The sequence below is a fragment of the Somniosus microcephalus genome, chromosome 1 (genome assembly GCF_052327205.1).
Source record: "Somniosus microcephalus isolate GS21.2 chromosome 1, FLI_Smic_1.0, whole genome shotgun sequence".
NCBI lineage: Eukaryota > Metazoa > Chordata > Chondrichthyes > Squaliformes > Somniosidae > Somniosus > Somniosus microcephalus.
In genome coordinates, this window is record NC_140987.1 from 63,078,639 (window position 1) to 63,096,967 (window position 18,329).

The following is an 18,329-nucleotide window of genomic DNA, read 5'->3' on the forward strand; positions in this document are numbered from 1 at the left end:
AGAAGCTGGGGTTGTTCACCTTGGAGCAGAGAAGATTGAGAGGAGATTTGATAGAGGTGTTCAAAATCATGAGTGGTCTGGACAGAATAGATAGAGAGAAACTGTTCCCATTGGCAAAAGGGTTGAGAACCAGAGGACACAGATTTAAGGTGATTGGTTCTTTTGTCAAAGGGGACGTAAGAAAAACCTTTTTTACGCAGCGAGTGGTTAAGAGCTGGAATGCACTGCCTGAAAGGGTGGTGGGGGCAGACTCAATCTTATCTTTCAAAAGGGAGTTGGATAAGTATTTGAAGGGAAAAAATTTGCAGGGCTACGGGGAAAGGACGGGGGAGTGGGACTAGCTGAGAGTCGGCACAGGCTCGACTGGCCAAATGGCCGCCTTCCATGCTGTAACCATTCTATGATTCTATTACAAACTTGACATTTGACTGAACCACATTACTGGTGTTCCTGTTGCTTGTAATGAACTAAATATTAGAATATAACGGGAGAAATTTGTTTAGAAAAGCAGCCAGTATTCTTAATTGTGATTTATTTAGACCCTATAGTGACTACAGCTACTCTTTATGCTGCCTTACACACACACACAGTTTCTTTATATAATCCACTTTAGATACTGCAGTGGTAAAATTAATTTTAATGCAGCTCTTTGAATGAAGTTGGTAAACCTCTGCTGAACTGTTTATTCATTCATTTAAGTGACTTTGAATAACCAGCAAGTCTGCCATGTTGGTAGATGTATAATTTCAACCAGGTTAAGTCAACAAAAACAAGAATAATGTTTGATATTGCGTGGCAACATTTAACCTGAAGTTTACTTCAAAATCTTCAATATTTTTCAGTTTACTCCATGGTGACACCATCTCCAGCTATGGGTCCTGCCCAGAATCCTGTCTCTGTTTTACCTCCGGTGATGACATCACAACCATATCCCATTCAGCCTCAGACATCTGTCCCATACACATTTGCAAACACAAATGCACAGTATACTACACAGCAATTCAGGCAGCCACTTCCAACACCTTACACTGCTGGATTGCCTACAGAGATCTCGCAGAACCAAGTAGTGTCCGGGATCATGAATCCTGGATCCCAGAACAACTTTCAAATGCCACAGCCAATGCCAGGACCTTGTTACACACCGCAGCCGTTGCAACAAACTGGAACAAATTTGCAGCAGGTAAAAGAGTAAAAGAAATGAACTGTTTGTGTAACATCACTGTCACAGTACTTCTAATTAAAACTTTGTATTTTTTTATTTGAGTTGCTAAATATAAACATTTGTTAAAACAAATGTTCCTGCTTCATGCATCTAATCTTCTTCTCTAAAAGTAATACAGCTGTATGCAGTTTATTACTTAAGTATTTCAGGCATTTATTAAATTTAGTCATTTAATAAAGGGATGCATTTTAAGAAACAATATTCAACAAGATTCAAATGGCTATTCCACCATTTTGGTTTTCAGTAAAACTTCAATTTAAGGAGTTTTGAATGGATTATATTAGGCATGTGTTAAGACAACTTTTTTGAAGTCCCAAGTTCCCATCATTGGAGGTGGCAGGCAATTTTGTGGCATCAAAGTAACTTGTCTTCTGAAAGGCTTCTTGCTTGCTGCCCTGTCTTTTTCATTAGAGGTTTTCAAGAGCCTCCCTGTGGATTGGGTCTAAAATGGTTGTTTCTCTCTTGTTTGTAAGACCACTTCATATGATAAATGGATGGTTTTATGAACAGGAGGGAAAAACTTCAAACTCTGAGCTACTGACAAATATATCTCTGTGGCATCGACAGAAAATAAGCTTTAGTTAACACAATTCTGTGACAGATTCTGAAAATGATTCTATGAATGATGCACAAATGAAGGATTTAAATCTGGGATCCCTTGATAGCTCGATGTGTAAGGGTAGCACATTATGTAGTACTGAGCCATATGGGCCACAAAGGTCCCTTATTCAATCCCTGGACTACGCTAAAGTAGCAGCAATTAGTTTGAGTCCCTTGGGTGGTAAGGGGCTAAAATATATCGGGGTCCTGGACTTGATCAGCCAATGACCCTTGGTTGAAATTGCTTGTGAGATATTGGGTGAGAATACGGTTGGGCCTGACTGTTGTCCCTGCAGTTGAATTGCCTATAGGTAGTATGTGCCTGGACCAATGCAAGAGTAGCTATTTGAGGAACAAGGGGGTTGTCATCATGAATAGAACTATACTCTAATATTCTTCAAAAGTGCAAGGGGAAAAAAATTAAACATGTCTTCAAAGGGGTAAGTTTGCTTTATGATTTATTTTCATTTGTTCTTGGTATGGTGATTGTCCCAAGGGCATTATGACTCAACCATAAGTTATGTTCTTGCATGATAATTTTAGTCTTGTTTATAGAAATACTTGGGGAACACGGTTTACATCCTAAGACAAAACCACTGTGATGTAAATGATGGAAAAGAATAGTAATTAATTATTTGCAGCTAATGTATAATAGAGATGGCCCTCCTCCTTGTATTCATGTGTAGTCGTGCAATCGTTTTTATTTAAAAGGTGGCAGAATTCTTCCATCTTTTATAATAAAAACAGAAAATGCTGGAAATACTCAACAGGTCAGGTAGCATCTGTGAAGAGAGAGAAACGGTAAATGTTTCAGGTCGATGACCTTTCGTCAGAACTTCTATCTTTTAATGTTCTAATTAATACTAATTTATATGAAAAAAGGAAAACCGCATTTTTCTGCGGGAAGTAAAGGTTTTCATAGAGATGTAAAATATGCACAGCAGCTAAAATATTCTGATTGGACAGACTAAGTAGTGTGACGGTTATGTAGTTTTATTACTGTACTGCACTTATAAACTTGTTCCATGTAAAAATATTCAGTATTTCTGTTGAAACTTGAGGGGAATCGAGATTAATATACAAAGTTTTACGAATTGTATTACAGGAAAAGTTCTGATATCCGGCACCGACGGGACCAGCGTGTTGCCGATCTATCAAAAGTGCCGGACATGCAAAGTCAACGTTGAAGCATACGGAGATGAAAATCTCCGTATTTGACAACAAACACTGTTGCTCAGCAACAGCTCGTAAACACTCGGCCCGTACCTTGAAGCGTCTCTGAAGCTGTTGCGAAGCTCCAAAGACGCTTTCCAGAGCCTGCTGTTAACAGAATGCTAGGAGAAGGAAAAAAACCGAACTAAAACGGCTGCTGATTTCTGCCGTTAGAGCAAAGTTTCCGGCCATACAACCTCCGGATAAACCAAAGTTTCCTGTAGAAGGAAAAGAGTAGTCAAGGGCAACGTTCCCATTAAGCCACGCCGCGGTCTGGAGGTCCCGTGCAGACCGCTCACCAGCTTTTACATGGGAGAAACTGCATGTATGAAATTTGAATGGACCCCACAGCTAGTTAAAGGGACTGCGTGCGGAAAAGAAAATTAGAGGGAACATTGGTCAACATTCCCTTTAAGCTGTGCTCTCTGAAGGTCCCGCGCAGCCGGTGAGCTGGCTTTTAAATAGAAAAACCGCACATGCACGGAATTTTGAATGGCCCACACTGACCCTTAAAGGGGCCGCACGGGCCAAAAAAAATTAGAGGATACATTGGTGAAAAGTAATATGGGCTGTTTAAAAATAGGTGGGGGTAATATTACAAATGAAAGTAAGGAAATGGCAGACTTGTTGAATAATTACTTTGTGTCAGTCTTCACAGTAGAGGAAGAGGATAATACACCTGACATTCCAGGGAAGTTAATAATAAATCAAGGATTGGAACTCACTAAAGTTAACGTAAGCAAGAAAACAGTATTAGTGAAAAATAATTGCACTAAAAACTGATAAATCCCCAGGACCTGATGGTTTCCACCCCAGGATTTTAAAGGAAGTAGGTGAAGAAATTGCAGATGCTTTAGCCATAATCTTCAAAGCGCGCTCGATTCAGGAATTGTCCCTTTAGATTGAAAAATTGCAAATGTAACTCCATTATTTAAGAAAGGTGAGGGAGAAAAACCAGGAAGCTATAGACCTGTTAGTCTAACCTCTGTTGTGGGGAAGTTATTGGAATCTATAATTAAGGACAGAGTGACTGAGCACTTAGAGAAATTTGAGCTGATTAGAGAGAGCCAACATGGATTTGTAAAGGATAGGTCATGTCTAATGAGCCTAATTGAATTTTTTGAGGAAGTAACTAAAGTAGTAGACAGGGGAATGTTGATGGATGTAGTTTGTACAGACTTCCATATAAGGTTCCACATTAAAGCTCATGGAATTGAAGGCAAATTATTGACCTGGTTAGGTGATTAGCAGATGGATTTCAACACAGGTAAGTGTGAGGTCATTCATATTAGACCAAAAAAGGGTGGATCTGAGTATTATTTAACTGGTGAAAAGTTAGGAACGGTGGAGGTCCAAAGAGATTTGGGGGTCCATGTTCACAGATCACTAAAATGTAGTAGTCAGGTACAAAAAAAAATCAAAAAGGCCAATGAAATGTTAGTCTTTATAACTAGAGGACTAGAATATAAAGGAGAGGAAGTTTAGCTACAACTATACAAAGCCCTGGTTTGACCACGTCTGGAATACTGTGCTCCGTTCTGGGCACCGCACCGTAGAAAGGACATATTGGCCTTGGAAGGAGTGTACCGCAGATTCACCAGAATGTTACCAGGGCTCCAAGAATTAGATAATGAGGGGAGATTACATAAACTAGGCTTGTATTCCCTGGAATAAAGAAGATTAAGAGGTGATTTGATTGAGATTTATAGGATTTTGAAAGGAATTGATAGGATGGATAGAGAGAGACTTTTTTCGCTAGGTCAATGGAGCATAACCTTAAAATTAGAGCCAGGCCATTCAGGAGAGAAGTTAGGAAACACTTCTTCACGCAAAGGATGGTAGAAATGTGGAACTCCCACAAAATTCACTGGATGCCAGCTCAATTAATAACAACAACAACTTGTATAGTGCCTTTAACATAGTAAAACGTCACAAGGCGCTTCACAGGAGTGTTCTAAGACAAAATATTGACACCGAGCCACATAAGAAATGGACAGATGACCAAAAGCTTGGTCAAAGAGGTAGGTTTTAAGGAGCATCTTAAAGGAGGAAAGTGAGGCAGAGAGGTTTAGGCAGGGAATTCCAGAGCTTAGGGCCTAGGCAGCTGAAGGCACTGCCACCAATGGTTGAGCGATTATAACCAAGGATGCTCAAGAGGGCAGAATTAGAGGAGCGCAGATACCTCGGGGTGGGGTGGCGTGCGCGTTGTGGGGCTGAAGGAGATTACACGGATAGGGAGGGGCGAGGCCATGGAGGGATTTGAAAACAAGGATGAGAATTTTGAAATCAAGGTGTTGCTTAACCGGGAGCCAATGTAGGTCAGCAAGCACAGGGGTGATGGGTGAATGGGACTTTGTGCGAGTTAGGACACGGGCAGTTGAGTTTTGGATGACTTCAAGTTTACTTAGGGTAGAATGTGGGAGGCCAACCAGGAGTGCGTTGGAATATTCAAGTCTAGAGGCAACAAGGCATGAATTTAAAATCTGAGATCGCTAGATTTTTGCTAGACAAGGATATGGAGCCATGGCGGATGGATGGAGTTAAGGTACAGATCAGCCATGATCTCATTGAATGGCGGAACAGGCTCAAGGGGATGAATGGCCTATTCCTATGAAATGCAGCCGAGACCAGCACTACTGCTGCACAATAAATTCCAAATGCCACTTTTTAACCCATTCCGCCATCTTTTCAATATCCTTTTGCAGCTTCCTTTGGTCTTCTAAAGAATTAACTACATCTCATAATTTGGTGGTATCTACAAATTTCAACACTGCTCCCTCTAGGCCTATATCCAAATCAATGATATTCAGTTTACAGAAGTGGTCCCAGAACTGAACTCTGGGGCACCGCTACCCACTTCAAATCACCCGGTTTAAATTAAAATAAAACTGCTCATATTCCCAGTTAATCTTTTCTTCTTGGAAATTTGCTCACGTTTCTCCCCCCCCCCATCCTCATCTAACTACTATCCTAGTATCCTTGCATTGTCTTTAATTCTGGAAGTTCTGAATTATCCATCACCTTGAAACTTGTACATACATTCGATGATTCCCAGTATTGTTCTTGAAATAACCAATCCACTGGTGATGATACTGCCTATACTACTCAGCTCTGTAACTGCTATTTTCCCCATGCACATCTGATGATAAACAAGGTACCATTATGTGCTGTTGTCCTGGAGCCACGTTTATGGTTAATACTCTCTTTTTCCATTAACTATTTAACTTATTGTGTCTTTTGTCCTGCATTTTCACTGGTATTCTGTGTTGTGGGTCTTGGTGCTTCATATAGGTATTTTAATTTTTAAACTGCTTGCCTATTTGGCCTGTAGTCTTGTCTTATCCTAGAATAGAACTTGATGTGTCACTGGTTCAGGCATGGAGACAGATAAATCTAGTTTGAGATTTTCTGCTCATTCAAAGTAAAATTTTGAGCTTAAACAGATTTTAAAATTTGTTCTTGGGATGTGAGCCATGCTGGTTGGACTGCTCTTATTGTCTATTCATAGTTGCCCTCAGAAGGTGATGAACCAGGGCCTTTGAATTGCAAGCAATTTCTTTTCTAGGCCACTTCGGAGGACACTAAAGGTTGGGCATGTAGTGTGGGACTGGGGTCATGTGTAGGCCAGACCGGGAAAGAACCATTTGGGAGTTTACAGGACAACAACTTTTGTGGTAATTTTTTCTGGTGCCAGTCCATAAATGACCAGACTTCAATTTCCTAGCTTGCCATGGTGGTATCAGAACTCATGGATTCTGCACTATGAATATCAGTAATGTACCTGAATTTACATGAATAGTTATATTCCATATTATTTTAGGGAATAATTCATATGAAAGTAAACCTTGGCATTTGTCAACTCTTTTGGAATAGATTGCTTGAGCAAATCCTAATTTTAAAAACTACTCCATTGGTCTTATTGTAGTATTAAGTATTCTGTTGGTTATTCATAGGTCCAACCTGTAAACTCCACCCCCATGCCAGTGTCTATGTCCAGCTCAGAGTATCAGTTCCAGGCCACAGGTACTAGTAACCCAATGCCACCTCCTGTGCCACCTTCTCAGCCACAAAAGAGACGTTTCACAGAAGAAAGAGCAGCGAATACACCAGAAGGACTTCTTGGATACCGGGTAGGTATACTCATAGTGTGTGTGTTTGGAAAAAGCCACTGATATATTACACCAAATAATTAATTGCATTTAGGATCTGGTAGGTGATGTTCAAAAAAGGAGAGAGCATGATGGTCAATGCATGATGCAACTGGACAGTCCCCTTTTATTGGAGGTGGTAAGAACAGCCATCTATTTGTAAAATACTGATAGGCACACATAGCATAGCAGAGAAAATCCTGTTTGATGTAGTTGATGAAACTACTACACTAAATATATCAAAAGAATACCCAAGGCTAATAGAACAGTTAACTGCATACTTTTAAAAGGAAAATGGTACTTTATAATGTAAAATTTTGGCAGACAAATAATGCTTGCTGCATTTTGTGCAACTTTAGTAATGGTTGTCTCACTGTGCTAGGATAGATGGCATTGTGATTTTTAGTTGATACCAAATCTATTTAAATCTGTTACTTCATTAAACAATTAACCTAAAAGAATGGTCACATTTTGTGTCTTGTACTCTTTTGTTACCTCTAGACTTGACTATTCCAACACGCTCCTGGTTAAGTAACGCCTCGATTTTAACATTTTCATCCTTGGTTTCAAATACCTCCATGGCCTCACCACTCCCTATCTCTGTAACCTCCTCCAGCCCTACAACCCTGAGATATCTGCACTCCTCCATTTCTGGCCTCCTGAGCAATCTCGATTTCAATCGCTCCACTATTGGTGGCCATGCCTTCAACTGCCAAGGCCCTAAGCTCTGGAATTCCCTCCCTAAACCTCTTTGCCTCTCTTTCCTCCTTCAAGACGCTCCTTAAAACCTACTTCTTTGACCAAGCTTTTGGTCATCTGCCCATATATCTCCTTATGTGGCTCGGTGTTAAATTGGGACATTTTACTATGTTACAGGTGCTTTATAAATACGAGTTGTTAAGTAATTGTGGTTAGGAGCTGCCTTCTTGAGCTTTAAATTATTCTATTTAAAAGAAAGAATTTCATATTTGGGCAGCACGGTGGCATAGTGGTTAGCACTGTTGCCTCACAGCGCCAGGGACCCGGGTTCGAATCCGGCCTCGGGTGACTATCTGTGTGGAGTTTGCACATTCTCCCCGTGTTTGCGTGGGTTTTCTCCGGGTGCTCCGGTTTCCTCCCACAGTCCAAAGATGTGCGGGTTAGGTTGATTGGCTATGATAAATTGACCCTTAGTGTTAGGGGGATTAAATACGTGGGGTTCCGGGGATAGGGTGGGATATGTGTTGGTGTAGGGGTTATGGGGATCGGGTGGGATATGTGTCAGTGCAGGCTCGATGGGCCGAAATGGCCTCTATCTGCACTGTGGGGTTTCTGTGATTTCTGTGATTCTGTGATATGACAGATCAGGCCTCTTGCTCCTTCTGAGAAAGCATTTTTGTAGTTTTTATTGCATTCAGTACCCACCCACCAGATATCGAGAGGTATTACAAAAACAATGAATATCAAAACTCTTAACTTCTCCCAAATCTTACTTTTAATTAAACAAACTCGTATTGCATAATTAGACCTGTTTAAACACATACATTTTCAGTTGTCAGTCATCATAGAAGCAAGAACTCTTTTTTGAGAACGTATCTGCATATAAGCAGGATGTTCTTATAACATACTGGTTTTAGTTGGTGACTGTTTTGGCAAAATTGATTTTTTTTGTACATTATTTTAACATACAATCTAAATATCTGATTTATCCACATTTGTGAATTCACTGGAGGATTGAGAAGGTGAGGTAGCTTTATAACTGTGCTACACTTACTGGTAGAGACCTCCCATATTAAAATAATGCAGCAGCGTGTTCTACTGAGCTACAGCATATCATTGTTGCTAAAGCACACTACTGTTGCTGCAGACATGCACTGTTTTGTAAGAACATTAAACAAGGATCAAAAAAGGGAATTCAGCCCATCAAGCCCATTGTTTTCAAAGATCATGCACTAACACCTTTGGATTCCACTGAATCCATTTAATTTGAGGAAAGGTTCTGCAAATAGCTCTGTCCCTCACAGCTAAATTGAGTGAATATTGGAATATCTATCTGGACTTCATCCTTCATTATTCACAGCATGGAATTGTATGGTCTTAGCAATTTACAAGTCACTATATTCCACAGGGTATTCAGTAATTCCCCATCTGTTCTTTATAATCCTTTATTGTATTCCGAATTAAATAGTTATGCAGCCCATTCATTTTAAAGTTAACCGATATAGTATTGGCTACTTTAGGTGAGAGTGTGTTCTATATATCCATGACTGGAGGGGGATGACAAACTTCCTTCTTATTTTGTTCTGCTTTCTTACTTTATACTCACATTCTTCAGTTCTGTGCTCCAAGTCCAAGTTGAATAACTGGCTTGCATCGACCTTACCCATTGCTCTCGAGATCTTAAAAATTGGGATCATATGTCAAAACCCCTTTTGAAATTAGGGGCTCAAAACGGTCACCAAATTTCAAAAGCGACCTTACCACTGAGCTGTGAAAGGTTAGAATAATCTATTTCAACTTGCTTCAGTACTGTAGTACAGCGCTGCTCTTGATGAATTGGAAAGCACAGTAACTTTAAAGAAAATATTTGATACAAATTGCATTTTAGTTGAAGAATTAGTGTGTTGCAGTAGATTAATTTAAAATTCAGATATAGGTTTAGGGTTGGATTGTTGTGAATCAAAATTAACTTTAATAGCATTTCTTACAATCTTTTAAATTGGTGTTCCGTATCAAGGTATTGCTTAGTTGACAGCAGGGAAGAAAATGCAGCTTTGCAACAGTTGAGATGTATACTCAGGATTTTTAACTTTTTAATAAATGAAAAACTGGTTTAGCATAATTTTAAAAGTATGCTGTTAGCTGTTTTGCTTGCTAATTCACTTTGTGAACAATGACCATCTAAAGCCAGTAGTAGAGGTCCATGCTGATTCCCTTCTAATGCTAAAGAGCTCTAAGATCCTGTTTGCATTAGAAAAACTAATTTAATATTGGTGTACGTTAGTCATAATCGAATTTGTTTTATGCTTTGTATGCAATCACGCCTGTTGATATCTGTGGCCTTTTTTCTACTCATAGCACGGACCATTTCACTTGACTAATCTAGGTACTAGGAGCAGTCAGGATATGGGATCTGGGTTGAAGATAGCTGCTGATTCCGTCCTCTTTGGAAGGGGAAGAGAAAGGTAAATAATTTTCTGTATCAATTCCAAGGTGGTGTTTGTTTGAGAGATCTTTAACGTGACCTCTTCGGGCCAATTTTCCTGGGCATAAAGTTCAGGAAAAGGGGCAAGACCCAGTTAACATTGCCCAGAAACCTCCAGGGCTTTCCTGGGTGGGTGGAGCTGAGCCTGCATCTGCAGTAAGATCAGGCCCATTGTAGCCATTCAGATTGAATAATTAGGGAATGTTCCCAGTTTCACTTCTCATTTTTCTCGATTGAACACTTGCTGGGTGCCTAGAGAAACAAGACACTGTGACCTTTCCCTGAACTCTTGCTGACCTCTGGGTGGAGTCCAAAGATAATTCATGTAATACTATGATGCTTGAAACATAGTACGTGAGCCAAAACCTTAAAATTCAACCAAGCCAGAGACACCCATTTCCCTAAACATGAGTTAAGGCATTAAAAAAATTAGTTTAAACTACCGCTTCCACCCCAAGGATATTCAGGTGTGAACGGGATCTGCTGGGTGCCTATCTCCCTACCGATTTGCAGGTGTAGACCAGAAATGGCCTTCAGCTTCACTTTCCTGTCCCCTGCACTGGCATTAGACCATGTTAAAGGGTGGGGCTGTGCCAGGGTTGCACGTGGCTCGGGACAAGAAATCCTGGTCCTCTGAGCCTGGCATGTGGTTTTAGTGGGCTACTCCTAGGATAGGGAAATCTACCCTATATTCTTTGAAGCATATTAATTTGGTTGACTCCACAGTGAACATGGAGACTTTGAAAATAGTTACGTAGTTCCGTGCATTGCAGTGACAATTAGTTTGACAGCAACTAGTCTTATTTTAGAAGCCATTCTTGTGCTGCCAGCAGTAATGGCAGTCTTTCTGGCTTGGCTGAATTTTAAGGTTTTAGCTAACGTGTTATGTTTCAGTATCATAGTATTATGTGAATCACTAATATATTACAGTATGTCAGTAGCTTTACTACTGGACTATTAAGCCAATATAATAAACAGTAAAAAAAAACTTTTAAATAAAAATGTTAAAAACACTTCTGCTTATTTTCTCCCATTCTTTTTGTGTATTTTAACTTTCATTTGGCATTAAGTTCATAAAACTGCACTTAACCAGTTTTATTTTAACTGTCTGCTACATCTTGGAAGTGCAAGCAATTTTGAAAAGTCTGTTTGTTTTCAACCAGTTACGTGCCAGAGATGTAAATACTGGCCCAGAATTTGCGGTTAGTGGCAAAGCGACGGCGATCGGCGCTGACCGCGAAGAAAGCTGCCCACCAAGATCATGCGATCTTTGTGGTGAAAACTTAAGCATTCTCAACGTTCAGTTGATTGTAGCGCTGTCACTAGGGTATTCCCAGCGCAATGCAGCAGTGACGTCATCAAGCTGTCTAAACAGCTAATCACATTGAAGAATTCTCACAGACAGCAACCCAGGAAATAAAAAGCACTGATTCAATTTACTTTTTAAAAATTTTACAGAGAGCGAAATAAAAATTGGGACATACAAATGGGGTTAAGGTAGAAACTGAAAATCATAAACAACTTTTAAAATATATATTTTTTTTTTATTATTTTAAAAATCTTGTAATTTCCTATCATAATAGAGAAATTTGACATTTCACAAATATAAAATTCATTTTTCAGGGCCAGACGGTTGTTCAGCAGTCAATATGCTATTAAAACTCCAGTTACACCTATTCCAACAAGGCTTAATATTTAATGGGGTGTTTAACAGCACAATTAGATCAGGTCAACTGATTTCCGGCTATGGGGAGTTCCACAGCGCAGCAGTGAATTACTGACCGCAACCTCAGGTTTCCGTGTTTAGATGCGCATGCGCTAAATCCTGAAGTTACAGTCAGTTTGAGGGTTATTGATGGCAAATGCTGACAATTCGCCGTCATTACCACTGCAAAATCCGGGCCATTGACATGGCCAGGCTAGCGTTTGCACAAAATGGGCTTGTTGGTTTACAGGGTAACATCATATCTAACTTAGCTAGAGCACAAAAGGGTTAAAAACAAAATGGATATAAAGAATTATCATTAACTTTAATAATTTTTCCTTTGAAAAATATCTATTGTTTAAACCCAATAGATGAGTAAAAATGCAGTTGAAACTGAAGCATCCTTAATTCACAATTAGATCTCTATTGACATCAATTCAAATTCCTTGTATTTTCAACCACAAGCATTTCTTGATCAATTCCTTCACTTACGTTGTACTTTTCTGATTGTTTTTATTTAACAAAACCCAAAAAGGATAATTGGCAATCATTTTTTGTAACACGTACAAAACATATTGCTCCCTTCTCAGTTTCCCAAATAAAATTTATACTACATTTTGGTAGAAAAAATGGGGAGAGGACATATAAACTAAATGGTACAATCCTAAAGGGGGTGTACGAACAGAGACACCTGGGGGGGTATGTGTGCACAAATCATTGAAGGTGGCAGGACAGGTTGAGAAAGCAGTTAAATAGAGGTATAAAGTACAAAAGTGTGCAAATTATGATGAACTTGTATAAAACACTAGTTCGGCCCCAACTGGAGTACTGTGTCCAATTCAGGGCACCACACATGGGAAAGGATGTGAAGGCCTTAGAGAGGGTGCAGAAAAGATGTACGAGAATGATTCCAGGAATGAGGAACTTCAGTTACATTGATAGACTGGAGAAGCTGGGGAGGTTCTTGGAGCAGAGAAGATTGAGAGGAGATTTGATAGAGGTGTTCAAAATCATGAGGGGCCTGAACAGAGTAGATAGAGAGAAACTGTTCCCATTGGCAGAAGGGTCGAGATCCAGAGGACACAGAGTTAAGGTGATTGACAAAAGAACCAAAGGCGATGTAAGAAAAAGCTTTTTTACGCAGCGAGTGGTTAAGATCTGGAATGCACTTCCTGAAAGGGTGGTGGAGGCAGACTCAATGTTATCTTTCAAAAAGGAGTTGGATAAGTATCTGAAGGAAAAAAAATTGCAGGGCTACGGGGAAAGGGCGGGAGAGTGGGACTAGCTGAGAGTCGGCACGAGCCGGATGGCCGCCTTCCCTGCTGTAACCATTCTATGATTCTAGTTATAATATGGCAGAAATCATTTGTTTTAGTGACCCTTGTAAACCAGTAAGCATTTCTAATTCTCTACTTTCTTCCCCTGTTTTCTTTTTGATTTTATCACTTCACTTCCTTCCCAATTAATTCTTGTAGTGGTGGGTACATAGCAAACAATAACATAAACATCATTAGTTTTCTCAGCCTCAGACTGTTGTGTCTTCAGCTGAAAATGTCACGCTGTTCTAAAAGACCTGCAGCCCCTACCAACTTTGATTTTTCTTATCATCTGTGCTGCTCAAGTTATTTTGAAACGTTCTAAAATTTAATTTCATCTCTACTGTTTGAAAATATTTGCAACTATTTTATACAGAATAATAAAGTAAATTGTTGCAATTTTTTATTTGTTCCATTTCTGCTATTTTACTTGTGTTGTCTGTACGCCTATCTTTCTTTGTCAGATGAAGTAGTTCTAATATAAGAACTTCCTGCAGAGCCACTGAAATAGTTTGCCATGCTCGTGAAAATAAATCTAACATTTAAAAGTTGCCACTAATGTACTGTATTTTATATACACAGAATACATCTGTCATTTTTTGTTTATATATTTTATAACTTGCCCTAGTTGCTTGATATGGAAATTAACATGGGATATAACAGTACAAATGGTTGTATTCTAATTGAAAATTATGAACATAGTTTTTAAATCTTTAGGAAAGTTCTAAAGATCCTAATTTTTGGGGTAATAGCTAGTTAATTTTCATGATATAATGGTATATTGCATAAAATATGGTATAACTTATAGGTTCACACATGTTCTACTTTTGTAAAGTTTGCCTTTAGAATGTGTGAAATAAAGTTAACATACAATTATCACTTTTGCATGAAATTTGAAATGCTAATGAAATACAATATATGACTGGTTTACAATGATAGTTAATTTGCATTAATAGAAAAAATGTAAGATTGTAACAATTGAAACTGTGCATTGCCTATTATCAAAATATTTGAGTCAGATTATTCTTACTCTGTGCCTTGCAGGCAGCTGATGCCCCTGCTGTCCAACCATGGGGATCATTCAGAAATGCCAAAGACCTCGATGCATATGTTGCATTCTTTAAACATGCAAGGTGAGAACCCTCCATACTTGAACTAAAAGCACAAGTCCCTTGTTCTACTAAATCAGGGTCACACTTGATAATCTATGTCCTAACCTTTTCAGGATTATGCAAGATTCGTGTTCCAAATATATTGGGTAATCCAACAGAACTAGAATAATTTTTTCCCTTCTAATTTTCTCCTCTTGTCCCTTCTCTTGTGAAGGGAGCAACTTATGCTAAGGTACAGTACCTTGGGTATCCAGGTGACTTCTCCATGTGTAATCTTAGATAGTAATTATTGGCAGGCTAATTGATCATAAAAGCCTGACCCAGTTGTCAGGGCAGCCACATCCATTTACATTGATAGAGTTTTTGCCGCGTGATAATAAGTGGGAAGCCTATTGCATTTTGTCTTTCTTGGCCAACCCGTCACCTCCCCTTGTCCTTCATCCAGTGATGCTGAGGCCATCTGTACATTGTTGTCCTAGCTGAGATCAGCTATTTCAACACATATCAGTAACCACACCTGGGACTTCATTTGCTGAGCGATGAATGGGTGCTATTAGTTTTTAACTTTGCATGATTAGAAATATTCAACTTCTTAAAGGTAAGTTCAACTTACTTGCTGTTCAGCCAGTGCATATAACCTGATTCCTGCAACAAGAAGCGAGTACAGCTACTGGCAAAATACAAAAGCAAAACTGGTACTGGTTTTCCTATATTATATCCCTGCACGTACAACAAACTGTTAAAGAAGGAAAGGAGGGTACTTTCTATACAAAGAACTCCTTTCATTGGTATATGTAGGAAATGATCTTTTCATGTATTTCCCTTCTATGTAGACCTGCAGCACTATGCCCGCGCTTTGACCTGGAACTGCTCCAGTAATGCACGATATAAAGTTGGGTTCTGACGTTCTGTTTTATATGGGAGTTGGTGCTTCAGACTGGCTCACAGGGTTAATGTTCAGAGATTTTTTTTATTCATTCTGGGATGTGGGCATCGCTGGCAAGGCCAGCATTTATTGCCCTTGAGAAGGTGGTGGTGAGCTGCTGCCATGAACCGTGGTGAAGGTACTCCCACAGTATTGTTAGGGAGGGAGTTCCAGGATTTTGACCCAGTGATGATGAAGGAACGGTGAAATATTTCCAAGTCAGGATGGTGTGTGCCTTGGAGGGGATCTTGCAGGTGGTGGTGTTCCCATGCGCCTGCTGCCCTTGTCCTTCTAGGTGGTAGAAGTCGCGGGTTTGGGAGGTGCTGTTGAAGAAGCCTTGCCGAGTTGCTGCAGTGCCTCTTGTTGATGGTACACACTGCAGCCACGATGTGCCGATGGTGGAGGGAGTGAATGTTTAAGGTGGTGGATGGGGTGCCAATCAAGTGGGCTGCTTTGTCCTGGATGGTGTCAAGCTTCTTGAGTGTTGTTGGAGCTGCACTCATCCAGGCAAGTGGAGAGTATTCCATCACACCCCTGACTTGTGCCTTGTAGATGGTGGAAAGGCTTTGGGGTGCCAAGAGGTGAGACACCAGCCTCTGACCTGTTCTTGTAGCCACAGTATTTATGTGGCTGGTGCAACTAAGTTTCTGGTCAATGGTGACCCCCATGACATTGATGGTGGGGTATTTGGCGATGGTAATGTTTTTGAATGTCATGGGGCAGTGGTTAGACTCTCGCTTGTTGGAGATAGTCATTGCCTGGCACTTATGTGGCGCGAATGTTATTTGCCACTTATCAGCCCAAGCCTGAATGTCGTCCAGGTCTTGCTGCATACGGACACGGACTGCTTCATTATCTAAGGATTTGCGAATGGAACTGAACACTGTGCAATCATCAGCGAACATCCCCACCTCTGACCTTATGATGGAGTGAAGGCCATTGATGAAGCAGCTGAAGATGGTTGGGCCTAGGACACTGCCCTGAGGAACTCTTTTAGCGATGTCCTGGGGCGGCGATGATTGGCCTCCAACAACCACAACCATCTTCCTTTGTGCCAGTGGAGAGTTTTCCCCCTGATTCCCATTGACGTCAATTTTACTAGGGCTCCTTGTTGCCACACTAGGTCAAATGTTGCCTTGATGTCAGTGGCAGTCACTCTCACCTCACCTCTGGAATTCAGTTCTTTTGTCCATGTAATGAGGCCTGGAGCTGAGTGATCTTGGCGGAGCCCAAACTGAGCATCGGCGAGCAGGTTATTGTTAAGAAAGTGCTGCTCGATAGCACTGTTGATAACCCCTTCCATCACTTTGCTGATGAGATAAGAGATTCAGTGGATTAGCTTCTAGAACTGCCCAATGTACCAACTCCCATATAAGTATTTGGAGCCAGTCATGATGTCAATGAGTTCCTTCCATTATCATTGGAGTACCTCCAATACCAAGCAGACATAAAATGACAGGTCCCCATGGGAGATAAAATATGCGACTGCATGTGGTGAAATTGTTTTGTATGGTGAGTACTCCGCTAGCCTTTCTTTACTAATGAAGTCTGTAGGGGTGACTGGTTCATTTGGGGTTTTTTCACTCGTCGTTCTGATTGTTTCTCATTTCTGTCAGTGATGGAGTAAAGAGGTAATGGGAAAGCAAGTGCATCACATTGTTTTCTCTTGAGGCCAAAACTTTGATGCAGCGTCAGCTGGAGGAGCAACTTTCAATACGTTCAGAAGTAAACCACTAGCTACACTTTCAACCGAACATCTGAAGAGCCTTGTGTTTTATTTTTATACGTTCTAAAGGAAAATTTTCTTTAAAATGCCGTAGACATTTCAGGAAGCTGAAAAGTGGTTGAAATTTAAATACGGGGCAAATTGATGACTAACATGATGCACTAATGTTTCAAAATAAGCAGATTGTTTGATTTATTTTTTAATAAAACATTGATGTACAAATGTGATACCTCTACAAAACGCAGTAGATTTAGGAACAGTAGGAAAAGTAGAATAGAATATGAAAAACGAGTACATTGGCTTTTGGACCATGCAGTGGAACTGAGATTTAAGAGTCTGAAATGCAATATTCCAACCATTAAAAGAATGAGGTAGGTTAAACTATGATATGCAGATTTATTTTGCTAATTCTAATCATAGAAATTTACGGCACAGAAGGAGGCCATTTGGCCGATCTTGTCTGTGCTGGCCGAAAGAGCTATTCAGACTAATCCCACTTTCCAGCTCTTGGTCCGCAGCTTTGCTGGTTACAGCGCTTCAAGTGCATAATCCAAGCACTTTTTAAATGCGACGAGGGCTTCGGCCTCTACTACCCTTTCGGGCAGTGTGTTCCAGACACCCACTGCCCTCTGGGTGAAAAAAAGTTCTCCTCAACGCCCCTCTAATCCTTCTACCAATTACTTCAAATCTATGCCCCCTGGTTATTGACCTCTCTGCTAAGGGAAATAGGTCCTTCCTATGCACTCTAGGCCCCTCATAATTTTATACCCCTCAATCAAGTCTCCCCTCAGCCTCCTCTGTTCCAAAGAAAACAACCCGAGCCTATTCAATCTTTCCTCATAGCTAAAGTTCTCCAGTCCTGGCAACATCCTCATAAATCTCCTCTGTACCCTCTCTCTAGTGCAATCACATCTTTCCTGTAATGTGGTGACCAGAACTGTACACAGTATTCTAGCTGTGGCCTAACTAGTGTTTTATACAGTTCAAGCACAACCTCCCTGCTCTTGTATTCTATGCCTCGGCTAATAAAGGAAAGTATCCCGTATGCCTTTTTAACCACCTTATCTACCTATCCTGCTACCTTCTGGGATCTGTAGACATGCACGCCAGGGTCTCTCTGTTCCTCTGCACTTCTCAGTATCCTCTCATTTATTGTGTATTCCCTTGCCTGTTGGCTCT

At 40.3% G+C, this 18,329-nt stretch overlaps 1 protein-coding gene and 1 non-coding gene across 5 annotated transcripts in view; both read left to right on the plus strand.

Moving 5' to 3' along the window:
- Positions 1-18,329, plus strand: part of LOC147124131 (KH homology domain-containing protein 4-like) — a 55,944-nt gene that overhangs the window by 32,781 nt on the left and 4,834 nt on the right. For 2 of the 4 annotated variants that reach the window (XM_085982582.1, XM_085982592.1), the window contains exons 10-13: positions 843-1,180; positions 6,988-7,164; positions 10,240-10,346; positions 14,432-14,520. In XM_085982582.1, coding sequence (XP_085838708.1) covers positions 843-1,180; positions 6,988-7,164; positions 10,240-10,346; positions 14,432-14,520 — 711 coding nt within the window. The remainder of the gene's footprint in view (positions 1-842; positions 1,181-6,987; positions 7,165-10,239; positions 10,347-14,431; positions 14,521-18,329) is intronic. The other 2 variants (XM_085982602.1, XM_085982608.1) reach the window with 2 other exon arrangements.
- Positions 8,889-9,035, plus strand: LOC147124132 (small nucleolar RNA SNORA47). The gene has a single exon (XR_015080214.1). It is a non-coding gene; the product is annotated as a small nucleolar RNA SNORA47 (small nucleolar RNA).